Genomic DNA, 26,121 nt, shown 5'->3' with positions numbered 1-26,121 from the left:
ATACAAGGCCAACCTCATGGGGTCACTGTAAGGATCTCGTGAGTCACGGGGCTGAGTGCAGGAAGCAGCACCCAGGACACACTAGAGCAGGGGATCATAAAGGTCAGGATGATAGGACCTGGGGAAGACCAGGTGGTGAGTACCACTGAGCCCAGCAGGTGTGCACAGATTAGCGAGGCCGAGAGAGGTCTTGGTACCTGAGAAGGACACTTTATTTTGTCCCTTGCTGGTTTTGCTCTAGCTCCATGCATTTACTGAGCAGGTGCTGGGGTGCTGTCCTTATGTCACCTACCTGACCTTTACTCTGGTGCAAGGTTAGAGGTCATTGTTGGCTGCACTCCACACTTTGAAACGCCTGGCCTCTCTGGCCCAGCATCCAGGCTCCTGGAACATCTGTTTGCCTCAGCAAACAGCCTATGATCATCACTTTTATAGCACCTTCTTCATTAACAGACAAAAACTCGTTACATATCATCAATTTTATTCTCTTGACATTACAAGGGAATATGGAAGGACAGATTTGATTATCTCCAGTGTATGGAAAAAACAAGTCTCTGAGAACAAAGGTAGTTTCTCAAAGGTGCATGACCTGTACACCATCAGGCCACTGCCATTCTCAAATCACTGCTTTGACAACCAGACATGTGGCCCTTACTTGACTCACACTGTGTTCACACAAAGGGGACCTGGGCTTCCCCCTTGGCATCCAGTCTGGACTTCACAGACTCCCTGTAAAGGGCTGGATAGCAGGTGTTTTCAGCCCTGTGGCCCCTGTGGTCTCAGAAGCAACTCCTCTATGAAGAGAGCATGTTAGCAAATGTGCATTGCTGTGTCCCATTACAGCTTGATTCGCGAAGACAGGAAGCAGGATGGATCGGCCTCAGAACATGACTGACCGAATCCTGACCTAGGCTAACACTGGACCTTTTTGCCTTTCCCCTTTTTAGTGACTTCAGAATGATATGTGTCAGGTGAGTCCTATTGTTTGAGAGTGCGTGTGTACATGTGTACATGAGTGTGCACACATCTGTACACTTAGACACACAATCCATGTGTTATGCCCCTTTCCATGCAGTATAAGGTGGATCCAGGGGCCTGAAGGAGTCATTCTGGACTTGAAATATTCTTACTAACGATCCAGATACGGGAGCACCCACCCCGGGGTTCATATTTCTCCAGGCAGTTCTAATTATTTCATGTTTGCCCCAACAATTAATTTTGATGCCCTCTTTGAACTCGATGCTACATAGGTTGCTTTGCACTTTGGGATAGCTTCATGAAGTGAAGCACAGGGAAGTGAGCCAGCCCTTCCCTCCCAGGGCACAGGGCTCTGGCCAAGGCAGCACAGGGGGCACTGCAGGGAGCAGAGGCACCGTGAGAGAAGTAGGCAGGACCTGGGTCCCAGGAGGCGTTGGGACTCCAGGGAGCAGGCCTGACAAAAAGAGGCCAGGCTGTGGAATGGCAGCTCTGCTGAGCCGGAACTCTTGTTCCTGCTTTTGACCCCTCTAACCCGCTCACTTGGAGGTCTGTCATTCAGAAAAAGGAAGCAGAATGACCGTGCTGGGGTGGGACAGAAGTGCAGACCCCACCCTGAGAGGCCCCTTGCCCTGGCTCTGGACCTTCTGGAGCCCTGGAAACCACATGGCCACAACCAAGCCTGCCTTTCCCACTGTGTCCAGCCCTTTGCTGGCCCTGTGCTCAGTGACTGGCTTTCCTGGCAGACTAGAGGGCAAGTTGTTAGCCTTCCCCCTGGGGACTCTCCGGAAGTGCCTGCGTTCATTTCAGTAAAAGGCAGAGTGTGATTCCGTACCCTCAGCGTCTCCCTCACACAGCCCAGGCTTTAGGTGGGGTTCACAGCCTCCGTTAGCCATCTTGCCTTGAGAGCAGATGGGGCTCACAGTGGTGGCAGCCTGCCTGCAAGCTTCTGTCATTTCATTCAGTACACGCCGTGACCTGGAGAGACAGGTATGGAGAAGCATGGCGAAGAAGGCTGAGATAGGCTTATATCTGGTGCTAGGAAGTTCCTGGGTCACCAAGCCTCCTCGCCCCACTGCACAGCTCTCAGGACCGGCCGTCATGAGAACTTCCAAGAAGTTTTAACGTATCTTTGTGAACCAGAACTAGAGAGATCGCTAATGAAACGGAAAGCCTCATGGAGCTGCCTCTGACCAACATGTGATAAGAGGCAGTAGCAGCCCTCCAGAGACCCTAAACACCACGCCAGCACTGGGGGGTACTATGCTGGCCCGCGTTGGAAAGCCTCTGTGCAGAAAGCGATTGTTCATTGTCCGGAGTTGCTCAGACTTTAAAAAACATGTGAGTCTCAAAGAGAGAAAGGGCACAAGTCAATATGCATGCTCCAGTGCCCCACCCTGTGCTGATAGCCTGTGGGCTCCAGAATAAAAAGAGAATGAAACAAAAATCATAACCTGATGGGTAATTTGCGGGATGGGAGGGGCTGGAGATTAAACCTAAAGGCATTTTAAGACAGGGTCTCACTCAGTTGCTGATGGCCTCACTTAGTTGCTGAGGCTGGCCTTGAACTTATGATCCTCCTGCCTCAGCCTCCTAGGCTGCTGAGATCACAGGCATGCTCCGTTGTGCACCATGCAATGGGTAATTTTTAGTGAGAAAACTTGAAATATAACTAAAACCTGGGACTGTCCTGGTTGCAGTGTGATAAATAATTTCTTCATCAGGAATTAAATTTATAAACTAGAAGATGGTGGGCACTCTTGTTACATACATTATTTAAAATAAGATAATGCCCAAAATGGTGCCTCCTCTAAGCCCTGGAGTGTTCATGCTAAATGTACTGTTCTAAAATGAAAGCACATAAATTATAGCCCTCAAGAGCGGTAAGGAAATAAATACTCTTTGGTTTGAAAAATGCTATGAGCTACAGAAATCATAAATCGACCTGAGACCCCCTGAATCAGGCAGGATGCAGGCTAAGCCGTGAATGAGAAAACCCTAAAATATAGTGGCTTAAATGAGTTTTCTTTCTTTCATGTCCAGTCCAGGGCTCTGTTCTAATCAGGTCATCCAAGGACCCAGCGTTTGCTCTGAGTATGGTCACTGTGTCTAAAAAGCCAGCCCACGCTCCACCACATCCCCTGTCCAGCCTGTGCAAAGGTAGAATTCCCTTGTAAATGTCATTTTAAAGCCTGCCAGAATGCGCGGATCATTTTGACTTGCATTGACAGGAGGTTGACAAATCTCCGGGGCTGCCTGTAGGTGAGGGGCGGGGAATGAGCTGTGGCTGGGCAGGTCTGGCTTCCACTGCAGCTTGGAATATCTCACAGACAAGGAGAAAGGACCATTAGCTGTCCCTCATATTCATGGACTCTGGCAATGTTTTGTGTATGACCAGGCCCTCCACCTCCTTGGCCTGCTCATCATCCCTGGAACATGCCACATGTGGATTTCCCTGTGCTGTGCTGGCAGCTCTGGGACAGCCCGTGAGAGGGACCCATGCCCACTGCTGACTCCATGCCTTTGCTCAGGCCGTCGCTCCACCTGGGGTGCCCTGGTCCTCAGCAAGCATTCACCGGGATTTCCCACGTGCATCGGTGCCCAGACGCTTTTAAAATGGGATCTTTGTCTACATGGGCCCCAAGCCTCATGTCATGGGGAAAATAATGGGCAAGGAAATTTCTCTCAGCCCAGGGCCTAATTCTAGGGGCCGGGTTTGCTAGTCCATGTATTTGTCAACCAAAATAATAATCACAGAGATTCTCCAAAGAATAATGAGTATTTGGGAAGAGCAGAGTGTTGGAAGGGGGGACAAGTGCCGTAATGAACTATGGGCGTGGCCATGGAGGTTGCGTCCAGGCAGGGGAGGTTTTCAAAGGCAAAATGAGGAGGATTATACGAAATATTTTCAAACAAAAGTCCTTGGCTTCAGCAATCAATAACGAGTGGTGTGAGTCCAGGATTGAACAATGGCTGGGCAGATTTCCTTGCAGAAGTATTTTTTGGTGTGAGGTTTTGGGGGCAAGGTTGTGGTTCTGGTAGTTTCATGAATCGTTCTTGTCATTAGGCACATATGCATAAGATCCTCTTCTATATTATAACCTGCTGGCTTGTTTATTTATTTTGTTTGATTAGGGCTTGACAAAAATTTTGACTCTGACAATTTTCACATATTCATTCCGTCGATATCTTGAACCTGTGACTGATGTCAGGCCAGGGGTTGGGGCTGCAGCAGTGAACAGAAACAGGCCGTCTGTCCTGATGGGGTGCAAGGAGCCTGCACTGATAGGTTGCTAGTGCCACACACACAGGCACTGAATGAAGGGGGCCAGACGGAGGCTTCAGGGTATAAAAGGGGAGTTCTTGATCCATGCTTTGCCCCAGCAGTCTGCAGGAGTGTGACCCATCCAGGTCATGCCCCTCCACCGTGCCGCAGGCAGCTGTGGAGCCTGCCCACCCCAGGGCCCCGAAGCAGCAGGGCATAATGGAAGCCCATTTGTCAAAGCCCTCTGCCACGCTGGAGCCTATAGGAGCTGGCGATGCGTTGCCATGCATGCATGAGCACTCTGTCTCCACGGGGTAGGACATTAAGCCCAGAGGAAGATTTGTGTGCCACATCCGAGTAATGAGCTGTGAAATCGACATTATAAGTTTTAATTATTATTAATGCCTCGCAGGGGTGGCTGGTGTTAATTGTCCTGTAGGCATCCTAGATGTATTTCCCCTTCTCCTTTCATATCTTTTCTTTAATGTCTTGAGTCCACATAACGGTGACTTCCTGGCAATGTTTGAACACAGTTCCTCCAAAGGGGACACCCCGATTGTGAGAGAGGTTGTCTCTCTGAACACATCTGCTGTCAGAAAGGAAATGGGTGCAGAGCAACCTGTTTGACCCCCTCAGCCTGGGTCATGGGGGTGTGACTCTCAAGTTCCCGGGTTTCCAAGGTGAAATTTGCAGCAGTCTCTTACCTCCAATAGAATTCACCTGCCTCTAGGCCCTTCCACAGACTAATTAATCTTCTAAAGGGCTTTGAAGATGAAAGACTGTGGAGGTGCCTCGTGGTATCATTTCTGAGCATTTTCAGACAGTGGGAACTGGTTTCTGGCTCTTCTGCCCCCTGCATAAACCACCTCTCAGATCATTTCTGGCTTATATACTTTTGCCCTCAGAAATATATCTTGCCATCTTTAAAAGGTTTATTGCCCCTCTCAGTTTTGCTTTGTCAGCTGCTGTCTGGTGGGCTTGTCCTGTGCCCCTCTCCTTCCACGCTCCTCTGACCCCTGCCCTTCCCCACTTCTTTCTTCTCCTCTGTGCCCACCAGCAGGAGCAACAGGGCATGGGTGCACGACTACACATCCTTTGTTTGCAACTAGTGCTCCCACCTTGGGGTCAGCTGAAGCCACCCTTGGAGCTGTGTTCAGGGGATGAATTATCCCCTGGCTGCCCCAGCCTGGCCTGGTGGGGCTCTACGGAACTGCTTCACCAGTTGGAGCAAGGGCCAAGTGCTTTTCCCTGGATCTCTGTGTAGTCCCTTGGCTTACTGGGATCTCGTGTCCCACCTTCCTAACTTTCCCTACTCCCTGTCCCCCATCCAGGCCTGACTGAAGACTAACCAGATTCTTTTGAACTAATAGCATATAGAGGGCAGTTTCTGCATGCTGGGGACTCTCCCAGGTTCCACTTGTCAGAGTGGACACAGGACAGTCCTGTGCTGGGAGCCCTGGTTGAAAATGTCAATGCAATGGACCAGAGGCCCCCAGGCCTAAGGAGCCCAACCTGGGTGCTGCAGGTCTGGGATAGGGCAGGAGGTAGCATGGAGCTCCATCTGTAAAGCCCAGAGTCTCCAGAAGCACATCCTCGAGAGAGCGGGGATGCTGCCCACTGTGACTGGAATGGTAACCCAGTGCCAGCTGAGGGGCTGAGCTGCCAGCCACCACCCTGAAGAGTTGGCTCCCCGAGGGATGTGGAGAGCCACTGTAAGCTTGTAAGCAGAAGGGTGGGGGCTCATCATGTGCTTGGTAACCAACAACCGTAGGTTGCAGGGGTTTGGTTTCCATGGGAACAGAGAAGGGATGGGGCAATTGGGAGTAGAAGGGGTACAGTGTCTCTAAGAGCTCTAAGAGCCTAGTGGTAGTGCCAACAGGATTTGAGGAATGCCAAGGCCAAGGGAAGGGTGGACACAAGGATGACCCCTTGCTTATCAGCTGGGTGGAGATTCCACAGTCAGGTTGAGGTGACAGTGGTGGGGTAGCCTGTGGACCACAGTGCTCAGGTGGGTGGGCACATGGCCCATCTGTCTGAGGCTCAGGAGTACATCCTTTTCAAGACTGGGGAGAAGGCAATATAAGTGCCCCTGTCCTGAGTGGCGGTCTGCAGCCCTTGACTTAGTAGGAAATGCCTCTGTTTTCCTATCCCTATACCCCAGCCTTCCTGGCCATACTGGACAAGTCTGGCCACAGCTCTACATCGTTTGGGTGAGAGATGCTTGCAAGTGGTCTCTGTGCCAACATTCGAGAGAAAACTGGTGGTGGGGAGTCCTGACTGGATGTCCAAAATCCCCTTGATGCAGGGGGCAATTCAGGGAGGTACCTACATTCAACTGCGTGACAGAGACACAGGAGGAGGCAGACCCAGAATGCAAAGGTCAGATCTGGCCTGGCCTGCCCACTGCTGTGATCAGTAGTAGCAGAAACTGCTAGATAGCCACCCGGGCTGTGACTCTCAGAATATTGCTTTGCGCATCCCCCTCTTACTCTGAGATGGAGAGGAGATGGAGCCACCGTGTCAAGGTAAACATTTTCTTTTGTGCACCCGGTGGAGGCTGGTTTTCAAGCTTAAATTCTTTGCTTACAGACCCTCCTCACTCGATGGAGAGCTAAGTGTCTCCATACGGTCAGTAGTGAAAATACTCCCGTATCAGGAAAATCTGGGGATTGAATCTGGGGCCTTGCACATGCTAGGCAAGCGCTTTACTGAGCCATATCCCCAGCCCTGTATTTAACATTTAAAATAGAGTTAAACTAAATTGAAATAGAACAAAAAAGTACTTTTTTTGAAAATTTAACATACAGGTGGGGCCAGAGTTTCCCAACCTTTAGATGTCCTGGTCCAGGTCATTCCTTGTTGTTGGGAAACGTCTTGATTGAAGGATGTTCAACAACATCCTTAGCTCGTGCTCATTAGATGCCAGTAGCGCTTTACCTCTCTGCTGTAACAACCAAAACTGTCTTCAGAGTTGTCCCTGACTGAGAATCCCTGGACCAGGGGCCATTGGCCCTTGCATGGCAGTGGAATTCTCTGGTGGCCCACAGCCAATAGCCTCTTCCAGTCTTTTCTGCTTGTATGGCAAATTACCCCTTTGCCTCCGCTCTCTAAAATCAGGGCCTCTTACATCTATTGTGCGAATACTACAAAGCTATCAAGAATGAGCATTATTGGACACAAACTGATTTTTTCCCCCTCTTCGAGTTCTGTAATGAAAAATCCTCTGGTGTTACTATTTAATTGGGTAGTGGTGGCTATTTGTCAGCCTGCCAGCAGGTCTGTCTTAACTGCTGTCGCCTGACCATTCTGAGACATAAATGTAGAATGATTGAGTTGCAACGTGCTATTAAGTCCTCTACAAAGAGTTTTTGATGTCCTGCTGCTTCGGGCTTTTGTGCTGGTATTGATTGATTTGAATACTACAGAAACCCTTGGCACAGGCAACCCTGGTGAGAAAATGCAGCTTCTGGTAAGAAAATCATTGGGTATTGACACAGGGATAATGGTCAGGCTTTCCTCTGGCACAGAATGGACATTGGGCAAAGCTCACTCAGTTGAGCAGGTGTTGGCCACCCATAAGGAAATGGAAAAGAAACTCCTGCGGGCCAAGTGGTCTTTACAAAACAGGGCCAATTAGAGAAGCCCAGGAAGTACATAAAAACGTCAAGTCAAGCTCAGGATCGTTTGACGGACTCCTTGTTGCTGGAGGACAGAAGATTGCAAAGAATTCTGTTTAAAACGCATTTCAAGGCTGGTTGCTCTTTGACACCAATGACGGCAGATCCCTTTTGGACAGGTTGGGCAAACTTTGACAGGACAGGCAGGGACATCTCCTCCTGGTAAGAAGATAGGATTTCCTGCCAAAAAGTGCATGTCATGCCTGGGGGTGTTGGTCTGTGACAGGGGACCAAGGACCTAGGAGTGGCCTCCAAGCTCCTCAGCCAGGTGGTCTCTCCCTTGGACGGGATGAGCAGGTGCTGCTGGTTGAGTCCCTGGTAGGCTGGCGTGGCACGATCACTGCAATGCGGGTTGACCCGTTCAACTGAAACCCCCTGAGCCTGTCCTGAGTCGCTGTGAGGGGTCAGTAAGTAGGTAAAGAAAGTTTTGTTGGGTCATAATTGTTGAAAATATGGTAGTTATTTTAGACAAAAATTCCTAAGAAAACAGCACCCAGTGGAAAACGATTTAGCACAGAATGATGGGTAGGAGAGTCTGGAGCCCAGACTACCTGGCTCCAATTCAACCTGCTGCTCCTAAGGGTGGGTCCTGGGCAAGTCACCCTCTGTCTTGGTGCCTCAGATTCCTCATCCGTGGACTGATTGCTTCCTTCAGGGCCTTTCAGTGCAGAGTGAGTTGGTTTTTGTAGAAGGTTGGGGACCCTGCCTAGCCCTTGTGTTACCATTTAGAGGGAACTCGTCTACCATGACGAGGAGCCTCCTGTCTCACTGGGGCCAAGGCGCTGGCATGTTCCTGTGACAGGTTCTCCGTTCCTTTAGCTGTTTTCCACTTGCAGGGTGTTCGTCACATTCCCAAAGACTCAGAAAGCCCCTGGGGATCCCACTGCCCTCGAAGGCCCCCAGACATCAGGAAGAGCCGTTTCAAGTAACCATATGTTGTTTTCTGCTTTCAGAACCTAACCCAGCTGCCCTATGGCAAGGCCCTGTACAGCTACGAGGGGAAAGAACCTGGTGACCTCAAGTTCAACAAGGGGGACATCATCATCCTGCGGCGCAAGGTGGATGAGAACTGGTACCATGGGGAGCTGCACGGCACACACGGCTTCCTCCCGGCCAGCTACGTCCAGTGTGTCCGGCCCTTGCCGCAGGCCCCACCCCAGGGCAAGGCACTTTATGACTTTGAGATGAAGGACAGAGACCAAGACAAGGACTGTCTGACCTTCACCAAGGTGAGGTGAGCCCCGCTGTCGGCCTCTGTGCCCACTCACAGCCCAGGCAGCACCTGCCCACTGGCTTTGAATGCAGACTCTTCCCTCAGGCCTGGGGTAAAGGATGTTTCTTCCTCTGTGCCCCCTTAAGGACCAATAGTAGCTGCATCTGCTTCATGGAATTTTTGTTGAATGACATGAGATGGCACTGCAGACACTTGGCTCCATCCACAGCCAGCACAGGAGCATGACACCACATGAGCTGCCATCAACATCAGTAGCAGGATCCCTGTTGCCCCAAGTCATGGCTATAAGTGGCACTTCCAGTGCAGGGGAATGAGTTTCCAAAACTCATGGGTTCATCAGAGACCACCCCCCATTGCTGCATAGACCCAGTGCAGCCCACTGTTCGTGATGACTGACCCCACAGCAGGGCATCGTAGACCATCCTGCAGGCCGGCCAGGCCAAACAGGGAGAGCTGTTTGAAGTAGCCAGGGCCAGACGTCTTAGTAGCAAACTAAATAGCATTTACCCAGGGAGTTGTGCAGAGGGCCTGGTTTCCGGCTGCCTTAGAGCTCCCGTTGATTGGTCTTCTGCACCAACTGCCTGACCACATGCTCCGATTTATCTTTACCCCTCTCAGAGGTTCCGAGGGAAGAAGTCAGAGCACCATGCTCCAGTTGGTCCTCTCTTCTCCCTCCCTGCCTGCACAGCGCTGCCCTCCCCAGCGGGAAATAACAGAGCTGTAATTCTAATTCCTCTGCCTTTAAGGCCCATGTTCTTCCCAATTCCTGGCGGCCACTATAATTCTCCCTCCCGCCCACCGCCCCATCTGCTGGTGTCCAACGTAGCTGTGGCACCGCAGCTCCAGGGAGGGCTACAGAAGTGCCACGCATACCATTTTTGAGCAAAATTGGCATGTCCCTGCCCGGCTGCTATTTATGTCTCCTTCTATTGTTCATGCTGACAGTGAATAATCTATTTTTCATTCAGGGATCCAACTCTTTCTTCCTTTCTTTCATCAAGGTGTTCTGATGCTAATTCCCATTGTCATCTGGCTCCAGCTTCCCAGGAAGCCAGCAGCCCCCCTTCTCTCTCTCTCTTTCTCTTTCTCTTGAGTGCCAGAATGGCAGGCTTCCCAGGGTACCTTGCTTGCTTCTCTTCCCAGTGGACTCTGGAGAACCAGTCCCAACGGACCCTGGGAGCTGCTGGTCCTCTGTGATGTCACTTGTGACCTCACAGGATCCAGGCAGGGTCTTTCAAAAAAGATAGGCACCAGAACAGTTTCAGGCTCAACTAGCTCCATGACTGAACCAACCAGGTCAAGGCCCTCCAAGGCCAAGGCTTCCAGAAAGAGACTCTGGGTTAGGAGAGTCACAGTGAACAGCTTTGGATCTCTGGGAGCTCCCAGGCAGGTCCAGGTTGTCCCTGGAGAAGCACATGTCGCCTTGCCTGCGCCTGCCACAGTCTTCTCCTTTCTAGGGGCCTCTGCCCAGGACACTCGACCCCAGGCAAAGCCCAGAGCCCTGTGGACAAGAAGACAAAGGGGTGCTTGCCCATTTATTCTACAAAAACCTACAGGATCTGGTTCCGTGCTGTGTGCTCTGCTGTGTCTAAGGACAGGCAGGCTTTACTGCCCGCCTTCTGGAGCCTGAAGTCTTGAGGTTGGGGAAGCACAGGCAACAGGCAAGTTAAAAGAAATAAGTGTGCAAAATCCAGCTTCAGAGGATGAAGAGCTGTGCTAGATCATGCCTGGAAGCACATAGTGAAGGTTCCAAAATTCCCAGTGATAGAAACGTTCATTCAAAGTTTCAAGGGAAAAGCTAAATTAGTCCTCAGGGACAACGTACAGCTGTGTTGGGCTTGGACTCATTCTGTGCTCAGCATGTCTGGGGGTACACAGCTGTGTGAGAGCAGAGGTGCCAGCCATGAGAGGGTCTGGCTTTCCTGTTATGGGAGGCAGCAACAGCTCCTATGGGGGCTGAGTGGCGAGTGTCATCACAGAGTCTCCTTGCAACGACTTTCTTTCCTTGAATCCTGTGGGTGCCTGTGGAGCATTAGAGACCCCTGGATGTGATTCTCAAAGAAATTCGTGCTCAGAGACCCACCTCCCAGCATGCTCCACTTTGCCTTTTGACCACCCTCACTGTGGTCCTCTGATCCCCACAGTGTGACGTGTGGGAGAGGGGACCTTAATAACTGCCCTGCTCTACAGTCACCTCTGTTCTAAATGTCTCCATATCAAGGTGCCGAAGCCATGGCAGCTCCTCAGGACTGCCTCGACTTGATTTCTGTTTGTTTCCTCTGTGTGCAGGAGTCTCCCGAGGTCTCCCTCCAGTGGGACACCTGGCCCCGCTTCCTGGCAGGACTTGGAATGATGCAGAAACACTTCTGGCCACTGTCCTAGCAGCCTCCCCTTACCTCACATTCCAGGTGACCCCAGGGCACTCATACTCAGCTTCCCTGGTTAGTGCCACCCAGGTTACCTCCAGAGACCAGTTTGTCCTTTGGATAGGTTCCTTTCTGGCATTTGCAAGGACAGAGGGGTCTGCACAAAAAAATGGTGCTGACTTCCCCCCAAAGCACTTCATTGTGTTCGACTGGAGTCATGAAGCAGGTGAATTGAAGCTAGATTTTTACCTTCAGTGTTGGCTTTTGAATAGTCCCGTTAACATGGCATTAATTAAAGTTATTCTAAAACCAGTCTTTGTTTTATTTAAGAAGAGAATGAATAATTGCTTTTTGTAAAGCAGATTTTTAAAAAGTGCATATTTTATAAGTTCTCAGTAGTCCCACTCCAAAAAGCTGGGCTTGTGCAAACACAAAGACGAAGGGAAGGTCCTGCCAGTAGGGCTGAGGAGCTCTGCCTATGAACAGCTCTTCGCCTGTGCCCTCTGTCCACAGGGGTGCTGGGCTTCATGGAAAGGCACCTGTGCAGTGGTGACCCAATGACATGCTCTGGTGGTTTTAGGAAGACATTTAACCTTGCTGGTCCAGATCAGCTTGTCTTCAAGTCAGTATCCAGTGCCCTTTCTGTGTGGTCAGTGATATATGATCCCAGCAAAGAGCTGACCTCAGGGCTTGGCATGCAGAGGGCCGGGTGAGTTGGGTTTTGGCAGTTTAATCACAATCTCTTATTTCCTTTCAACTACAAAATTCAATAAATGTTTCTTGAGTCCCTAGTAGGTAGCCTTCAGTTCGCGAGAATGTCATCATCACCAGAGAGCTGTGGTTGGCTGTGAAGGGCTGGAGCCACTGTCATGAATATACTCTGCAATGCCCAGGAATCCTCACAGGCAGTGCCTGGCAGAGCAGAACCACTTTTGCACCTGACTGCAGGGGGCCCCAGGCTTGCCACATCACCCCAACTCCTCACAGTGTTGCCATGTGGAGGAGACAACTGCGTTGGGGGTCCTCGCCTCTCACTCCCTTGCCCACTCCCAACTCCCAGGGCCAAAAGGATGCTTTAAGTTGGCAAATTTGACTAACACCACCATGATTTCTCCTGACTACTCAGTTATGTTCTGTTGGTGTCTTCATAAGCCCCTCCCATGTGACCTCCTTAAAGTCATTCCCTGAGTGTTTAATTATCACCTATCAAAAGCACAAGGGCATGTCGGGTGCGGTAGTACACCCTGTAATTCCAGCAGCTCGAGAGGAGGCAGAGGCAGGAGGGTCACAAGTACAAAGCCAACCTCAACAACTTAGTGAGACCCTAAGCAACTTAGTGAGACGCCGTCTCAAAAAGTAAAAAACAAGGGCTTGGCTTGTGGCTCAGTGGCAGGGTGCTTGCCTAGCGTCTGTGAGGCACCAGGTTTGATTCTCAGCACTGCATATAAATAAATAAAATAAAAGCCCACTGACAATTAAAAAATATTTTTTAAAGACGTGAAAAACAGACTGGGGGTGTGGTTCAGTGGTTAAGTGCTCCCTGGGTTCAATCCCTACTACTACCAAAAAAAAAAAGTAGGGGCTCTGTCCTTTGTAAAACAACCCAGCATGAATCCCAGAAGATGCTCTCTGACCGAGAGGATAGACTTAGATGAGTAAAAATCAAATGCAGACAGAGTTTGGGTTCTTGAATCAGATATAGATTCGAGTCACTTTATTGTATAGTGACTTTGGGACATTTACTTAGTCTTTGAGGCTCTTTTTCACTATAAAATGGAGTTGATATAGGGATTAGGTGAGCAAAGGCATTGGAAGAACAGAGCTCAAAATAGGTATTCCCATGAATATTTCCTGCCTGGTTCAGGAGAAGTTGTAGTTGTAACTCTGTCACGTGGTGCCTATCGCTTACAGAACATAAATGTCTTCTTAAGCCACATGCTGCACGGACAGCTGAGGATTTCCAGGGCTACTCTGCTGCACTCTTACTTTCCTGGTGACCAAGTCCTGGAGAGGTTTGTCCAGGGTGCAAAATGGGCCAGCCCCTTCTCCATGGCCAGCACAGCCAGCCAACTGGGCCAGTCTCCCGACCACTCTGTCATCCCTTCTTCCTCCTGAGTGGGAATTGGAATGTTTTCCAGGCTGGAAAGACTCAGGAACTTTTGACTTCTGCTTTTTGCATGTCCATAACTCAAAGTGAGATGAGCCCAAGAAGAGCCAGGGGTTGCTTGCCACTCTCTCCTCCCTCCTGAGCAGCCCTGTGCAGTCAGCTTTTCATCACCAGGACCAAAATACTCAAGAAACAACTGAGAAGAGGAAGAGTTTATGTTGGGCTCCTGAGGTTTGAGTCTATGGTCACCCTACTCTCTTGCTCTGGGCCTTGGGTAAGGCAGAACCTCATGGTGGAAGGGTGTGGTGAGGAGGCTGCTTATTAACTCCTGGCAGGTAGGGAACAGAGCAAGAGAGGATTCAGGGACAAAATATAATCCCCAAGGGCATGTCTCCGATACCTCCCTCCTCCAGCCACACCCCACCTGTCTACCGCTACCACCTAGTAGTTCATTCAGATTAATCGTCAAGTGGATTAATCCACCAGTTGGGTTATAGCTCTCAAAATCTAATCATCTCACCTCTGAACATTACTCTATTATCCAACATGAGATTTTGGGGGACACTTCATATCCAAACCATAACACCTCTCACCTGGCTTCTTTACCCTGGAAAAATTACCAAGGGCCACAAATGGTGACACATACCTGTAATCCCATTGACTCAGGAAGCTAAGCAGGAGAGTGGCAAGCTTGAGGTCAGCCTGGGCAACTTAGTGAGACCCTATCTCAGCATTAAAAGTAAAAAGGGCTGGGCATGTAGCTCAGTGGTAGAGTGGCCCTGGATGCGATCCCTAATACTTAAAAGAAAAAGTAAGCTGTAACGAGGGACTCTCAAAGGGCCCAGCGCTCCTGTGAAGGTGACGTCCTCCTTCCCAGCTCAGCAGTCATCCTGCTCCTTGTGCTCACTGTGCCTCCCAGGAAGGAAGAGTTTTTAACAGGGTGCTCAACTCAGAGGAATGAAGGGAGAGGGTCACTGGGAGTGAACAAGGCAGCCTTGGTGGCAGCTGCAGAACACCCGGCCTAGCCCCTTTTTTGACATCAAGGCAGGGTTCAGAGGGAATGGTTTGCAGCTTAAACTAGATCTGAAGCTTTGTTAGAATATATCCTGCATGCAGAACATGAGCTTCTCCCTATGGATGTGCCAGGAACCCTGGCCCTGCCCCAGCACTCCTCCTTGCAGGTCCCAGCCTGTTCTCCTGGGGTGGATGGGGTGACTTCAAGGTCATATCATATGGTAGGTGCCTTTACTCAGAATTCACCAGTGGCTTCTCATATCCCCTTGGCACAACTCATGCTGGCTCCAGGACCCAGTACCTTCATCCTCTCAGACCTTTTACTGCTGGCCTCTGGCCATGCCTGGCCACCCTGGGCTCCTGGTTGCTTCCCCCTCCAGGGGGCCACTGACTTCCCAAGGGCCTGTGTATCTCCTCCTCACAGCCTGGAGTCCTGCCCACCCATTCACAGCAAGCCCCTTGTCCTTGCAGGGCCGCCCCACCCTGTGCGATGGAGCCTCATTCACTCTATACCCCACCTTTCTCCTCCTGAGATGTAGGTATTTGTAACATGACCCTGAAAGTGGGTCATGATCACTTACTGCCCATGCCCAGCATGGGACACCCAGGAGGGACATTGGAGATAACCTGACCATGAAGCTGAAAATGCTCTGCATGGCCGGGGTGAGGGGGTCTAGCTGTTGAGGGTGCTCATTTCTTCTCATCCTTTTCTCCGTGGCCCATTCATTCACTCTCCAGACACATCAAGCCCTGGTTGTGTTCCAGGTGCCAGCTTGGTGCCAGGTAGTGAGGTAAGCGTCACAGAGTCCCATCATCAAATGCTTATGACTGACAGTGGATGGACAGAGAGGCGAGACTGTCCTGGGCACGTGTGCTTGTGTGTGCAGTGTGGGGAGCTCCAGGCACCAAGAGGATTTGACCTCTGACTTCTCCCCTCTCTGCTGGGCCTATGCTGTGATCAAAGGTTCCTTCAGCCCAGAGATGTGCCTCTGCCTCGCTCTGAGTAGCCCTGGGCCCCTGCAGCCTCTGGAGTTGAGACAGGTGAGCAAGTCATCTGGTGAGTCAGAGCTGCTGAGATGGCAGCAGGACCAGGACCAGGAGGACTGAGACCACAGAGCGAGCCTGCTCTTGGGGTCAGTGGCATCCAGTGATTCCAAGAAATCTTACCACAAAGGGCAGAAGTCATCAGAGGCATAATTCTGTGTCATTTCTCAGGGGGAAAAAAAAAAGACTGAGGTATTTCTGAGCTTTACCTTTTTTAAATGTTCCCTTCTGTCTGCAAAACAGAATGGTTGGAGCACTCTGTTGGTGACCTGCTGCTTGTGGCAAGACCGGGTCACAGTCAGGTTGCAGCTCAGTTGGGGGCACATAGGATGCTGCACTTAAGCAGACCCATGAGGCTGATGGCAGCCGGGTGTCACTGAAGGCCATCTCTGGGCTCTGGTTTGTTCCTGCTCCTTAGAAATACTTTGAGTGCAGGAGAGAGCAGAGGTAAGGAAGTTGTGTGACCTCCAGGAGAGCAGGCTCTTGGGTATTCATACCCCTCTGGGAACCATCTCCAGGGGTTGCACATGTCATGTTGACACACAGCTCATTTAGGAGAGTAAAATATTAGGGACTTGGATTCTCTAGGTCTCCAAGGTTTCAGCTCTCATGGCATTTCAGGCTGAGCCCCAAAATGCTTGATATGAGCCATGAAATCTACCAAGTTGTAACCTGTAAGGCAGTGGAAGGGCGTGTGCTGTGCCAGCCACCCACAGTCAGCTCAGAAGGGGCAGGGAGGTCGACTGTCTGCGCTCCCACCCTCAGCTGCTGTTCTTAACAGAGGCCCATCTGTTTTTGCAGTTTTCTTTTTTCCTGGGTGGAAATGAACACACAGACTTGGGAGGAGGTGGATAAATGAATTAAAAACACATTTAAAGGCCACTTATAGATCAGAGGTCTGATTATGTCACCTAAGTCCTTTACAAATTTATTTCCCACTAAGGCTCGGGGAAGAAGGGCAATATAGTTTTTTTAATAACTACTTTGGATTCATAGCCCAAACTTACAATCATTTAGGACCACCCGGAGACCACCTGAATGCCAAGGCGAGCCATAGCCATAAGGCAATAGCATTTGGTGTGTTTTCAAAAACTTGGAAATATCAGGGAATAGGGAAAACAGCATATGGAAGTCTACTGGCCCACAGTGAGTAATGAGTACTTGACATGAAACCTGTAAATGAAATTGAGTTTTGCATCTGAAAGGGAAATGATGTCGTGGAAAAAATTTTCATTCATAAAATCCTTGAATGCTGCCATATTAACCCAGAAGCATGTCTACCTCTTGGATCAGTGATGTCTTTGGTGTCTGGTTTGGTTTGGTCTACTCATCTACACTGATAAATTAAGGATGCATTGTCTAAATCATCTACAACTGATAAATTAAGGATGCATTGTCTAAATCCTGCCTGCCACCTGTTTTTGTAAGTAAAGTTTTATTTATGTATTCAGTGGCAGTTATGCTTCAGAGGTAGAGTTGAGTAGTCGGCCCACAAATCCTGAAATGTTTACTCTCTGATCCTTTCTAGAAAATGTGTACCAACCTGTGATGTAGAGCACAGCTCTACAGAGACCAGATGCACAGTTTCTGTCCCTGTAAGTTACCCAGCATGACTCTGTCCATGGCAACCAGGAGCTGCCATGTTGGGGGGTACCTGTGAGGAGAGAGTGGGCATCACAGGGGTGCCCTTCTCCATGAAGTAGTTGCTAAAAACTTGGCAGTCAACTTTGCCACCTTCATGGAATTTTAAGAAGGTATTTCTCCATGTACCAAAGAGTCTGCAGAATACTATTTCCTCCTCCCTTATCATTCTGAAAGCACTAGTTTTTGAAACATGACAACAAACCAAACGATCTGCTGTGATCCAGTCAATGAAAAATTGGCCACTTTTTCTGGGGCCTAGAGAAGTCATAGTAGATTCTAGAGCACACCAGAATTCATGCTGGTAACACACTAGAGTGGGTTTTTTCATTGCTAGCACTCACGCATTCCTCTTTGGGGATTGTCTTCATTGTGTAAGTTTGGTGAGAGGCAGAGCTGTGGGAAATCTTCCTAAACAGTCAAGGCAAAATTAGTTACTTATTTTTAGGCATGAAGAGTGGCTAGCTGCCTGCACTCCAGTGTCCGCCCAACTCAACCATATGAGGGCTCCTGAATTGGAGGTTGGGGATCCTGCCACTGTTCTGAAATCCCAGCCAGCCACAGGAACCAGGAACCTCTATAGATATTTGAGCCAGAATAGACACCTGTCACAAGGTTCTCCAAACCACAGCTGTGTCCACTTTGGACTGCATCTCCTCCAGATGGAGCTATGCAGGTTCCACCTGCGCATCCACTAACCTCGCACTAGTGCATTTGACCCTACTTGTTAGGTTATGATGAGGTCTTGCTGTACATACACCATATGGTGTGATGATCATCTCTACAAGCAGGCTTCCCCACCTTTTTGAAAAGGGATTATTTCTTCTCCTTGGCCTTGAACGCCTCTCCCAGGGCATAGCACTTGGGTGATACTCATATGTGTTGTTGGTTCTATGAGGGACAGGTTGACCCTACTGAACACTGAGAGTGTGACAAATTCCCCAACCTAAGCAGCAGTGCCCATCTTTAGAAGAGTCTACCTCTTAGTAACCTGCCGTTCTTAGTGCATCCCACCCTCCCAGATGGCCCAGTACAGACCCCGCTCTGCAGCATGATGTTTGCGCCAAGGTACAGACACAGGTCTTGGCCTCCACAGTGCTCTCGTTCCCAGACTCATGCTCCCACCTCTCTCCTGGCTTTCTGTGAATAGGTTCCCGACTCCTGCCTGATTGCTGGCTTTATTCCTGTGGGTTGTCCCTTTAGGGATGTAATACATCCACATACAATAGTCAAGGTGCTCATGACTTAGCCATACTGGGTAGACTATTGCCTTGCTTTGCTTTTCTATCTTTCCTTCCTTCCTTCCTTCCTTCCTTCTTTGCTTTTCCTTCCTTCCTTCCTTCTTTCCTTCCTTCCTTCCTCTTCTTTCTTTCTTTCTTTCTTTCTTTCTTTCTTTCTTTCTTTCTTTCTTTCTTTCTTTCTTTCTGTGGAGGAACAAAACAGAACACAACAAAAACCTTCTCATCTAAGTATAGTATAATATGCTAAAAAGTTCTCTAATCATAATTGTGCATCCTGATGATTATCACAAAAAGAAAATAGTCTTGTGATCGCTACGTAGTCAAGAAGAGCCTCCACATCAGCACACCAGGTCCTCTGCCCATCATCATCCCATCTCCCACGTCTGCCAGCACCATGGAGGAGTTGTGTTTGTCCTTGAACTTCACATAAATGATATCAAATACAAAAGACTTGGAGCCCAGCTTTGTCTTCTCTCACTGCTGTATGTATGAACTACGCCCAAGTTGTGATGGGGTGCTGAAGTTTGTTCATTTTCATTGCTTTATGATGCTGTTATCTATTTCTAAAAATAGATTTGACTTTTTAGAGCAGTTCTGGGTTCATAGAAAGATTGAGCAGAGGTTAGAGGTTTGCCATATATCCCCTGCCCCACAGGTATAGCCTCTTCCATCGCCAGCACCGCCAGAGGGGTGCATTTCTTACCATCAGGGAACCTGTACTGACATATTATCACCCAGTGGCCCTTGTTTACCTGAGGGTTTCCTCTTGTTGTATGTTCCATGGTTTGGAACAAATAGAATGATGGGATCCACCATAATGGGATCCTGCAGAGTAGTTTTATTGCTCTGAAAATCCTCATCCTCTACCTGTTCCTCCTTTCCTTGCATTCAATCCTTTTCAGCCATGGATCTCTTGACTGTCTATAGTTTTGCCTTTTCCAGAATGTATGTAGCTGGAATCACACCATATGTAGCCTCTTTGGATTGACTTCTTTCAATTACAGTGTTCATTTCAGTCTTTTCATAACTCAGTGGCTCATTTCTTTTTATTGCTGAATAATATTCCATTGTTTGGATTACCACAGTTTATTTATTCATTCACTTACTGAAGGACATCTGGGTCCCTTCTGAGTTGGGGTAATTATGAATAAAATTGCTGTTACATTCATGTGCAGGTTTGTGGGTGAACATAAATTTTCATCTCCTTTGGGTAAACACCAAGGAGCATGATTACCAGATTGTGTCATGAAAGCCTGTTCAGTTTTGCAATAAACACCAAACTATCATCCATAGTGGCTGTACAATTTTGCATTCCTACCAGCTGTGAATGGGAGTTCCTAATGCTCCACATCCTTGTCGGCATTTGGTGTTCTCTACGTTCTGAATTTTGGCCATTCTGAGCAGCATGTTGTAGATCTCATTGTTTTAATTTTCATTTCCTGGATGACATATGACATGGAGCATATTTTCATATTTTTATTTACCATCTGTATATTTTGGTGAAATGCCTGTTAAGGTTTTTGGTGCATTTTTAAATCAGATTATGTATTTTCTTATTTTGAGTTTTGAGAATTCTTTGTGTATTTTGAATGTTAGTCCTTTATCACAGTCTTTTACAAAGATTTCCTCCCAGTTCGTGACTTGTTCTCATTCTCTTGACATTGTCTTTTGCAGAGCCCAAGGTGTTAATTTTAGTGAAGCTCATCTTATCAGTTCTTTCATGGATGGTATCTTTGGTGTTGTCTGCAAAAAGTCATTATCAGCCAAGCACAGTGGTGCATACCTCAAATCCCAGCCACTCAGGACACTAAAACAGGAGGATGGCAAATTTAAAGCCAGCCTCAGCAACCAAGCAAGGCCCTAAGCAACTTAGTGAGATCCTGCCTCAAAATAAAGAATAGGAAGGACTGGGGATATAGCTTAGTGGTAAGGTTCCCCTGGGTTCAAGTCCCAGTACTGATTATTAAAAAAGTTGTTGCCAAATCCAAGGTCATATAGATTTTCTTCTACATTATCATCCAGGCTTATATAGCTTTACACTTTATATTTATGTCTGGGATCCATTTTGAGTTAGGTTTTGTGAAGGGTGCTTAGATTCTTTTTTTTTTTTTTTTTTTGAGCAACATGTCCCGTTTTCCCAGCATCATCTGTTGAAAAGACTATCCATCGCTTTTCCTTTGCTCTGCTGCCAAAGATTAACTGTATTGATGTGGGTTTATTTCTGGGTGCTCTGTTCTGTTCCACTGATCTGTTTGTCTGTTCTTTCAACAGTGCCACACTGGCTTCATAACTTTTAAGTCTTAAGATCAGGCATATCAGTCTTTGTTTTTCTCCTTCAATTGTGTTGGCTATTCTGAGGCTTTTGCTTCTTCATATGAACTATAGAATTAGTTTCTCAATATTCATAAAATAAATGCCCTGCCAGTATTTTGATGGGATTATGTTGAAAGTATAAATTAAGTTGGGAAAAACTGACATTGTGACAGTTCATAATGTTCGCATTTGTCTATATTTATTTAGTTATTTTTTGATTTCTTGCATCAGATTTTCGTAGCTTTCTTATATAGATCTTGCACATATTTTGTTAGATTTATACCTAAGTATTTAATTTGTGGGTAGGCCTTGTAAAATGGTATTGTGTTTTTATTTTAAATTCCACTTGTTCACTGCTGGTGTATAGGAAAGCAACCGATTTCTTATATTAACCTTGTATCCTACAACCTGTCACTTATTTGCTTCAAAGTCTTTGATTGATTGTCAGATTTTCTTTTTCTTTTTTTCAAAGCTGTTTGGCATAAATCCCTCTCTGCCAGTTTTTCTACATAGACAATCATGTCATCAACAAACAAAAAAATAGTTTCTTCTTTTCTAATCTGTACACCTTTTATTTCATTTTTATATTGCATTAACTAGAATTTTCAGTATGATGTTGAAAAGCAATGGTAACAGGATATACCCTTGGTAACAGGGTATATCCTTGCCTTATCCCTGATTCTGATGAAAAGTTTCAAGTTTTTCACCACTAAAGATAATATTAGCTGTAGGTTTTTAAAAGATTATTTTTTGTCAAGTTGAGGAAGTTCCCTTATATTTCTAGTTTTCTGAGGGTTTTTTAAATCATAAGTGGATGTTGGATTTAGTCAAATTCTTTTCTGAGCTTACTGATATGAGCAAAGGGTTTTTCTTCTTGAGCCCATGAATGTGATGAATTGCATTAATTAATTTTTGCCTTGCATACCTGGGATAAATCCCACTTGTTCATGGACTTGATTTGCTAAGCTTTTGTTGAAGATTTTTGCATCCATGTTCATTAAATACATAGGTCTGTAGTTTTCTTGTAGTGGTTTGTCTGATTTTGGAATTAGGGTTGTGTTGGCCTCATATGAGTTAGGAAGTTACACCCTTATCTATTCTATCTTCTGGGAGGGAGTGTAGAAAATTGGTATAATTTCTTCCTTAAATGTTTGTAGAATTCACCATTGAACCTCTCTGGGCCTGGTACTTGTCAGAAGTTTATTATTGGTTCAGTTTCTTTAATAAATATAGTCCTACTTTATAGACCTATTTAGATTATCTTGTGTCTTTCAAGGAATTGTTGTTTTCGTCTGAGTTATCAGACTTGTGGACACAGTCGTTCTTAGTATTCCTTGATTATACTTTTAATGTTCATTGAACATGTAGTGACCTCATCCCTTATTTCTGATATTAGTAATTTACATCCTGTCTCTTTTTTTCTGATTTAGCCTAGCTGGGAGCCTTTGAATTTTATTTATCTTTTCAAAGACCCTACTTTTGGTTTCATTGATGTTCTCTGTTGATTTCTTGTTTTTAATTTCATTGATTTCTATCTTAATTTTTAGTGTATCCTATTTTGTTTACATTGGATTTAATTTGTTCTTTTTTTTTCCCTAGTGTCCTAAAGAGGAAGCTGAGACTATTAATTTTAGGTCTTCTTTTCTGATTATGTATTTAGTGCCATAAATTTTCCTCTAATCACTGTTTTCACTGCATCCTACAACTTTTGGTATGTTATGTTTTCTTTTTTATTTAGTTTAAAACATTTTGAAATTTCTCTTGAGTTTTCTCCTTGGACCCAAGTGTTATTTAGAAGTATATTGTTAACTTTCTGATTATTTGGGTATTTTCCAAGCTCCCTTTTTGTAGCTCATTTCTAGTTTAATTTCACTGTGGTCCAAGAGTAGACAGTGTACGATTTCTATTCTTTTAAATTTGCCAAGTTGTATTTTATGGCCCTAAATGTCACTGTCTTGGTGAATGCTCCCTGTGAGCTTGAGAAGAATGTGTAATTCACCGTTGTTCGATGAAGTATTCTGTGGATGTCAATTATATCCAGCTGATCGATGGTACTGTTGAATTCAACTATGTCCTTACTGATGTTTTGCTTGCTGGATCTGTTCATCTCTGATACAAGAGTGTTAACATCTCCAACGATAACAATGGATTCATCTATTTTTCCTTGCTGTTCCATCAGTTTTTGCCTGTGTCTTTTGACACTTCGTTTTGTCTTTTTGGAGAATTGACTCCTCTCTCATTAGGCAGTGCCCCTCTTTATCCCTCATGAATCTTTGCTCTGAAGACTACTCTGTCTAAAATAAATAAAGCTATCTTTCGACTAGTGTAAACACTGTATATCTTTCTTCAACCATTTACTTTTTTTTTTTTTTTTTACTTTTACAGACTTCACTTTGATTCATTGTACACAAATGGGGTACATCTTTTTGTTTCTATGGCTGTGTATGATGTAGGTTCACACCTTTCGTGTAATCATACATGTACATGCGGTATGATGTCTGTCTCATTCCACCATCTTTCATACCCCCGCCCCCTTCTCCCTCTCATTTTCCTCTATGTAATTTAAAGTGCCTCCATTTACTTTTAACATATTTGTGTGTTTACATTTGAAGTATGTTTCTTGTAGATAACATAGAGTTGGGTCTTGTTTTTTGACCCATTCTGATAGTCTTTTAATTTGTATATTATATCATTGATTAGTGATTAGTTATACAGTTATATTAAATTCTACCATATTTGTTTTGTCTTTGTTGCCCTTGTTTTTTTGCTCCTTTTTATCTTCTACTCTTTTTCTGCCTCTTCTGGTTTTGTGTGAGCATTGTTTATAATTTCATGTTCTCTCTTTTCTAAGCATTCTTTCTTATGACTCTTTTTAGTCATTGTCTTGGAACTTGCAATATACATTGACAACTAATCCAGGTCTACTGTAAAATAACCCTACATTGCTTCTTGGGTAGTGTGAGTACCTTATAATAACAAAATAATCTTTACTTTTCCCTACCATTCTAATAGCATCACTGATGCTGTTCTTTTCCTAATACGTAGGCATAGGTAATTGTGTATCTAGACACACACACATAAGAAGGCACAATCAAAAGTATTGTTTCTGTTTTCTTGGGCAAATTCTTATTTGTTAGATCAAGTAAGAACAAGAAAAGTTGGCCCGAGGTTGTAGCTCGGCAGAACTCTTGCATAGCACGCATAAGCTCTGGGTCCAATCTCCAGCATGGCCATTTTACTGCCCCTTATTCCTTCTCTCAGGCAGTTAAACACTTTCTTTCTTTATGTAGATCAGAGTTTCTAATCCTTATTATTTTCCTTCTTTCTAAAGAGTGTCTTTTACTATTTCTTGCAAGATAGTGGCAACAGATTCCCTCAACTTTCGTCTGGGAGATTTTTATTTCTTCTTCACTTCTGAAGGATAATTTTGGAGAATGTAGAATTCTAGGTTGGTTAGGTTTTTTTCCCCTTGCTTCACTCCACTGCATGGTTTTAAGAAGTCAAACGTAATTCTTATTTTTCCTTTCTGTCTCCCTGCATATAAGCTTTTTCTTTTCCCTCTCTGCTTTCTTTCCATATGTTTCCTTATCTTTCATTTTCTATAGTTTGAGAATGTTATTTGTGGGTACGTTTTTCCGACATTTATCCTGCCTGATGTTCCCTAGCTTCCTAGATCTGTGATTTGATACCTGACGTTAATTGAGAAATTCTTAATCCTTATTATAGCAAAGACTTTTCCCATTTCTTTCTTTCTTCTTATGGTATTCTCACTATAGGTATGTTGTCCCAAGTTCTTGGATGTTCCGTTCTGTGTTTTTATTTTCATCATTGTTTTCTCTTAGTTTTTCTGTTTGGGAGGTTTCTGTCACGCTCTGCTCAAGCTCAGAGATTCTTTCCTTGTGAGGAGCCATGTCCTGTCTCTTCATAAGCCCATCAAAGACAGTCTTCTTTTCCGTTACAGTGTTTTTGATCACTAGCATTTCTTTTATGGTTCTTAGAATATATCCATTGCTCTGCTTACATTGCCCATCTGTTCTTGCAGGCTGTCTACTTTATCCACAAGAGCCCATAGCATTTTAATTGCAATTGTTTTAAATTCTCAGTCTGCTAATTCCAACGTCAGTTGCCATATCTGAATCTGGGTCTGGTGCTTATTCATTTTCAAACCACGTTTTTCATCTTTTAGTACGTCTTGCCATTTTCTCTTGATAGCCAGAGATGTGCTTCAGAAAAGGAATGACTATAAATAGCCTTTAGTGGTACGGTGGTCAGGTGTGTGGGGTACAGGTGTGCTGAGTGTTCTGTGGTCCTGTGGTTGGTTGGGTCTCAGTCTTTGTGAACTGTGACTCTGGGCTGTGAAGCTTCACCTTGTTTCTTAGTCCCCATGCTCTTGCCCATTAGTTGGGCAAGGATATTTGGAGGGGGCTGGAGTTGAGTACTATCTTCGCCCAGACAGGTCACACTCTGATAAACCCCCCCAGGACTGGATCTAGTGCACCAGCTTCCCCAGGGCAGACCTTATTGGAAAGAACACCGTGCATTGGTGCATTTCAAAACGGCTCCCTTTCCTGTCCTACTTCCAGCAGGGGATTTTTCTTCAACATTTACCACAAGGACCTAGTAGACTTCCTGGAGGTAAAAGTCGCAAAAGTGTAGGCTGCTGGGACCGGGTCCCCTGGAGGATATTTTCCTCAGACTTGTCCACACTGACTTCTTGCCATCAGGTTTCCCTGCCTGGTGCTAGTGTCTGGAGAGGTGGCTGCTTCTGGGTTTCTGCTCCTCAAAGTTGTGATTCTCTCTGTTCACCTGTTGATGCTGCAGTTTGGTGGGGCAGAGGTTTCCTGTGACCTCAGTTCTTTTGCAGATCTGAGAAGCACAGTTGGGTTTTCAATTTGTTCTGCTTGTCTACATGTTGTCAAGATGGAGCTACTTCTTAGGTGCCAGATTGGAAGATGAAAGTCACACTATTCATTTTTTTGACTGAATGGTGTGTGTGCTGACATAACTTTTACAACCAGATCATAATGATAACCAGTGTGGAGGTTGTATTGAGCTGAAGGCCCCAAAGCCCTGCTTGCTGTTTTATTTCTTATCAAAGAACATTTATATCATTTAATTTTTAACCTAACTGCAGGAATTTATGATTATCTGTCAATTCAAACCTTTTTGTTTGTATTAGTTGCTCCTGCTGATGATTGTACTGAGGAACCAGGCTCCTGACTCTTTGCATGTTATCTGTTCCTG

General features: G+C 46.3%; 1 protein-coding gene across 4 annotated transcripts in view; it reads left to right on the top strand.

Moving 5' to 3' along the window:
- Sh3rf3 (SH3 domain containing ring finger 3) overlaps positions 1–26,121 on the top strand; it is a 347,565-nt gene that overhangs the window by 201,422 nt on the left and 120,022 nt on the right. For all 4 annotated transcript variants that reach the window (XR_007104739.1, XM_047523201.1, XM_047523203.1 and 1 more), the window contains exon 2: positions 8,871–9,146. Coding sequence is in view for 3 of the 4 variants with exons in the window: in XM_047523201.1 (XP_047379157.1) it covers positions 8,871–9,146 (276 nt within the window). In the remaining variant the exon portion in view is untranslated. The remainder of the gene's footprint in view (positions 1–8,870; positions 9,147–26,121) is intronic.

This window comes from Sciurus carolinensis, chromosome 13 (assembly GCF_902686445.1).
Source record: "Sciurus carolinensis chromosome 13, mSciCar1.2, whole genome shotgun sequence".
NCBI lineage: Eukaryota > Metazoa > Chordata > Mammalia > Rodentia > Sciuridae > Sciurus > Sciurus carolinensis.
This window is presented reverse-complemented; position numbering and strand designations above follow the sequence as displayed.